The 6,000-nt window shown below is 43.1% G+C and overlaps 1 protein-coding gene across 4 annotated transcripts in view; it reads right to left on the bottom strand.

Annotated features, from left to right (window-relative positions):
* The window catches only part of LOC111955710 (A-kinase anchor protein 9), a 134,190-nt gene that overhangs the window by 81,900 nt on the left and 46,290 nt on the right, over positions 1 to 6,000 (bottom strand). For all 4 annotated transcript variants that reach the window (XM_070436462.1, XM_023975991.2, XM_070436464.1 and 1 more), the window contains exon 16: positions 606 to 666. In XM_070436462.1, coding sequence (XP_070292563.1) covers positions 606 to 666 — 61 coding nt within the window. The remainder of the gene's footprint in view (positions 1 to 605; positions 667 to 6,000) is intronic.

The raw sequence follows: 6,000 nt of genomic DNA, 5'->3' as shown, positions 1-6,000 counted from the left end.
AATTGACTCAAATGATGTCAATTAGCCTAACAGAAGCTTCTAAAGCCATGACATAATTTTCTGGAATTTTCCAAGCTGTTTAAAGGCACAGTCAACTTAGTGTATGTAAACTTCTGACCCACTGGAATTGTGACACAGTGAATTATAAGTGAAATAATCTGTCTGTAAACAATTGTTGGAAAAATTACTTGTGTCATGCACAAAGTAGATGTCCTAACCGACTTGGCAAAACTATAGTTTGTTAACAAGACATTTGTGGAGTGGTTGAAAAATGAGTTTTAATGACTCCAACTTAAGTGAATGTAAACTTCCGACTTCAACTGTAGCTAACGCTAGCATCCACGCGATGCTAATCGCTTACATAACCGGCGCCTCGACACTTCAACTTCCCCTAGGATAAAAATCGGTTTAAACGTGGCATTTCACTGCAGCCTGTCACCCAGGGATCTGGGGAAGATTTTAGCCAAAGGCAGCATTCCATTCATCCCCCTCCTCCATCGCTCGCAGTGACAGCTAATGGAGTGTCTTAATTCAAATCAGGGTTTTTGCCTCGAGAAGAGGTGGTGTGTGACGGGAAGATTTGGCTAAGTGAGAAGGGAGCAAACCTTTAGTTCCTCTGCGTCCTCTTCCTCGGTCCGCAAGCCAAGCTGGGCAGCACTGGACAGGCTGAAAGACAAGGCAGAATTAAATATAAAGACCGAAGACATTAGTGAATGGTAAAGGGTAAACAAACATCCACCATGCTGAAGACAGCGTACAAGTGAATCTACTAGTATTATTTTTCAACATCTGACTTCTTATTTTAGGAGATTGGAATTCATGATTTACTTTAAGTCTGAAGTTCAGTTAATTTTCAACCACCCACTGTGTGTGAATTGCACAGCGAAAGTGCCCTGTCCAAATTCCCCTTTGGGATTAGCTAACTGGCACCATTCTATCAATCAATGTCATCATGGGGCATGTACAGTGGGCTGTAATATTTGAAACTTTGTGGATAGAAATGTAATGCATAGAACCGACATACGATTCCCTATTATTCTACATGACAGAGAAGTACTCTGAGGGTTATTCAGATAAGCAATTATTTTAGTACATGATACATTTCTATCTGAACGTTCGGTAACCTACCCTTGCCCTGAATAAGCCCTCAGGCTTCGATACCAAAAGGCTCAAAGTATTAATATAATTTAACAGCAGGGTGCAGTAGTATCTCAGTTAATCATACCCATTTGATTAGAAGATGGTTTATCATAGCGTAACCTAACGTAGCATGCATAGAAAGTCACTTGAGTYGAGTCCTCACTTCCGTTTCTCAGGGGAAAAGGTTGAAAATAGTGTATCCCTAAAAGCCAGAAACATCTGTTTTATGACAATGCCGCTAAGGGTGATCATAGTGAGACTGGCCTCTACAGTAGCTGGTTAGCAAGACTACTCACCGGTGTAAGTCAAAATACCCCAAATTAACATGCAACAACCCCAAAGCGTGAAGACAGAGCAGTCTCTGTGTCCATTGACTACTTACAGGGTAAACAAATGTCATTTTCAAATTTGGGAGAATTATCCCTTAAATTTTCTATTGATATGGAAACACCTTGAGGATGGCCAAATGGGGAGACGGATGTTTCTGCTCTTTGCCTAGAGATGTTGGGCAAGAGAAAGCGTACTTTGTGGGTTAGTAATTAACAGACTTTTAAACACCATGTAAATATTTCATAAACTGGGCTGTGCTGCTGGCAGATAAGCTATCATTGCTTCACTAGACTCTCCCAGTGTTTTGCATGTGAAGAACTATATCAAAAGGTCAACCTGAAGCATTCAAATTGTCTACTGTTGGAAAGCGTAACTATTGTTTTTATTATACCCTCTGGGGATCAATAAAGTTTACTCAATGAGATTCAACTGCGACAGACATAATCAGAGCCCTATGTAATAATGAATACTGTATTGAACAAAAATAATAAAAGCTAAAACCTGCCTGATAATACCTCCAGCGGGCAATTTGGCCATTTTTATATCAAAATAATACAAAATAACACAGCTAGCACTGCGCCACAGTGCCTTAGACCAATGCGCCACTCGGGAGGCACGTTCACTATTATTGTACAACGTAGAAAAACCCTTGACATCAAAACCATGAAATGACACATATGGAATCATGTACAGTCATGGCCAAAAGTTTTGAGAATGACACAAATATGAATTTCCAATTTCCTGCTTCAGTGTCTTTAGATATTTTTGTCAGGTGTTACTATGGAATACTGAAGTATAATTACAAGCATTTCACAAGTGTCAAAGGCTTTTATTGACAATTACATGAAGTTGATGCAAAGAGTCAATATTTGCAGTGTTGACCCTTATTTTTCAAGACCTTTGCAATCCGCCCTGGCATGCTGTCAATTAACTTCTGGGCCACATCCTGACTGATGGCAGCCCATTCTTGCATAATCAATGCTTGGAGTTTGTCAGAATCTGTGGGTTTGTGTTTGTCCACCCGCCTCTTGAGGATTTACCACAKYTTCTCAATGGGATTAAGGTCTGGGGTGTTTCCTGGCCATGGACCCAAAATATCGTTGTTTTGTTCACAAAGCCACTTAGTTATTACTTTTGCCTTATGACAAGGTGCTCCATCATGCTGGAAAATGCATTGTTGGTCACCAAACTGTTCCTGGATGGTTGGGAGAAGTTGCACTCGGAGGATGTGTTGGTACCATTCTTTATTCATGGCTGTGTTCTTAGGCAACATTGTGAGTGAGCCCACTCCCTTGGCTGAGAAGCAACCCCACACATGAATGGTCTCAGGATGCTTTACTGTTGGCACGACACAGGACTGATGGTACGACACAGGACTGATGGTAGCGCTCACCTTGTTTTCTCTGGACAAGCTTTTTTTCCGGATGCCCCAAACAATCGGAAAGGGGATTCATCAGAGAAAATGACTGAAGACCCAGTCCTCAGCAGTCCAATCCCTGTACCTTTTGCAGAATATCAGTCTGTCCCTGATGTTTTTCCTGCAGAGAAGTGGCTTCTTTGCTGCCCTTCTTGACACCAGGACATCCTCCAAAAGTCTCCGCCTCACTGTGCGTGCAGATGCACTCACACCTGCCTGCTGCCATTCCTGAGCAAGCTCTGTACTCGTGGTGCCCCGATCCCGCAGCTGAATCAACTTTAGGAGACGGTCCTGGCGCTTGCTGGACTTTCTTGGTCACTCTGAAGCCTTCTTCACAACATTTGAACCACTCTCCTTGAAGTTCTTGATGATCCGATAAATGGTTGATTTAGGTGCAACCTTACTGGCAGCAATAGCCCTTTTTGTGCAAAGCAATGATGACGGCACATGTTTCCTTGCAGGTAACCATGGTTGACAGTGGAAGAACAATAATTCCAAACACCACCCTCCTTTTGAAGCTTCCAGTCTGTTATTCGAACTCAATCAGCATGACAGAGTGATCTCCAGCCTTGTCCTCGTCAACACTCACACATGTGTTAATGAGAGAATCACTGACATGATGTCAGCTGGTCCTTTTGTGGCAGGGCTGAAATGCAGTGGAAATGTTTTTGGGGGATTCAGTTCATTTGCATGGCAAAGAGGGACTTTGCAATTAATTGCAATTCATCTGACCACTTCATAACATTCTGGAGTATATGCAAATTGCCATCATACAAAATGAGGCAGCAGACTTTGTGAAAATTCATATTTGTGTTATTCAAAACTTTTGGCCACGACTGTAGTAACCCAACAAATGTTAAACAAATCTAAATATATTTTAGATTCTTCAAAGTAGCCACCCTTTGCCTTGATGACAGCTTTGTACACTCTTGGCATTCTCTCAACCAGCTTCATGAGGAATGCTTTTCCAACAGTCTGGAATGAGTTCCCACATATGCTTAGCACTTGTTGGCTGCTCTTCCTTCACTCTGCGGTCCAACTCATCCCAAACCATCTCAATTGGGCTGAGGTCAGGTGATTGTGGAGGCACGGTCATCTGATGCAGCACTCCATCACTCCCCTTCTTGGTCAAATAGCCCTTACACAGCCTGGAGGTGTTTTGTGTCATTGTCCTGTTGAAAAACAAATGATCATCCCATCTGGTTTGCGCTCAGTGGGACTGTGCATCTCTGCAGAATGCTGTGGTAGCCATGCTGGTAAAGTGTGCCTTGAATTCTAAATAAAATCACAGTGTCACCAGCAAAGCACCCCCACACCATCACACCTCCTCCTCCATGCTTCACGGTGGGAGCCACACATGCGGAGATCATCCGTTCACCTACTCTGCGTCTCACAAAGACACGGTAGCAATCTCAAATTTGGACTCCAGACGACAGGACATATATCCACCCGGTCTAAAGTCATTGCTCGTGTTGAGGCTCAAGCAAGTCTCTTCTTCTTATTGGTGTTCTTTAGTAGTGGTTTCTTTGCAGCAATTCGACCATGAAGGCCTGATTCACGCAGTCTCCTATGAACAGTTGATGTTGAGATGTGTCTGTTTCTTGAACTCTATGAAGCATTTATTTGGGATGCAAACTCTAATGTTCCACAAATTGACTTTTAACAAGGCACACCTGTTKATTGAAATGCATGGTTGAGAGAATGTCAAGCGTGTGCAAAGTTGTCATCAAGGCAAAGGGTGGCTACTTTGAAGAATCTCAAATATAAAATCTATTTTGATGATGATTCCATATGTGTTATTTTATACTTTTGATGTCTTCACTACTATTCTACAATGTAGAAAATTCAAAACAGAAAAAAAAATGGAATGAGTAGGTGTGTCCAAATGTTTGACTGGTACTGTACATCCTGTTTGCAACAAGGCACTAAAGTAATACTTCAAAAAATGTGGCAAAGCAATGAACACTTTGTATTAAGGACAAAAATTTGTTTGGGGCACATCCAACACAACACATTAGTGAGTACCACTCTCCATATTTTCAAGCACAGTGGTGGCTGCATCATGTTACAGGTATGCTTGTAATCGTTAAGGACTGGGGAGTTTTTCAGGATAAAAAAATAAATGGAATGAAGCAACATCCTAGAGTAAAACCTGGTTCAGTGTGCTTTCCACCAGAGACTGGGAGGTGAATTCACTTTTCAGCAGGACAACAGCATTGGTTTCTCTAATGACTGCCTCGCCTGATTCACCAACTACTTCTCAGATAGAGTTCAGTGTGTCAAATCGGAAGGCCTGTTGTCRGCACCTCTGGCAGTCTATGGGGGTGCCACAGGGTTCAATTCTCGGGCCGACTCTTTTCTCCGTATATATCAATGATGWCGCTCTTGCTGCGGGTGCTTCTTTGATCCACCTCTACGCATACGACACCATTCTGCATACATCTGGCCCTTCTTTYGACACTGTGTTAACAAACCTCCAAACGAGCTTCAACACTCCTTCCGTGGCCTCCAACTGCTCTCAAATGCCAGTAAAACGAAATGCATGCTCTTCAACCGATCGCTGCCCGCACCCACCCGCCCGACTAGCATCACTACTCTGGACGGTTCTGACTTAGAATATGTGGACAACTTTAAATACCTAGGTGTCTGGCTAGACTGTAAACTCTCCTTCCAGACTCACATCAAACATATCCAATCAAAAGTTAAATCTAGAATTGGCTTCCTCTTTCGCAAACAAAGCATCCTTCACTCATGCTGCCAAACATACCCTCGTAAATCTGACTAGCCTACCGATCCTGGACTTTGGCGATGTCATTTACAAAATAGCCTCCAACACTCTACTCGGCAAACTGGATGCAGTCTATCACAGTGCCATCCGTTTTGTCACCAAAGCCCCATATACTACCCACCACTGCGACTTGTATGCTCTCGTTGGCTGGTCCTCGCTACATATTCGTCGCAAAACCCACTGGCTCCAAGTCATCTTTAAGTCCTTGCTAGGTAAAGCTCCGCCTTATCTCAGCTCACTGGTCACCATAGCAACACCCACCCGTAGGACACGCTCCAGCAGGTATATTTCACTGGTCATCCCCAAAGCCAACACCTCCTTTGGC

This window comes from Salvelinus sp. IW2-2015, linkage group LG31 (genome assembly GCF_002910315.2).
Source record: "Salvelinus sp. IW2-2015 linkage group LG31, ASM291031v2, whole genome shotgun sequence".
NCBI classification, from domain to species: Eukaryota; Metazoa; Chordata; class Actinopteri; order Salmoniformes; family Salmonidae; genus Salvelinus; species Salvelinus sp. IW2-2015.
Note: the sequence above shows the minus strand (reverse complement) of the source record. Positions and strands in the feature narration are given on the sequence as shown.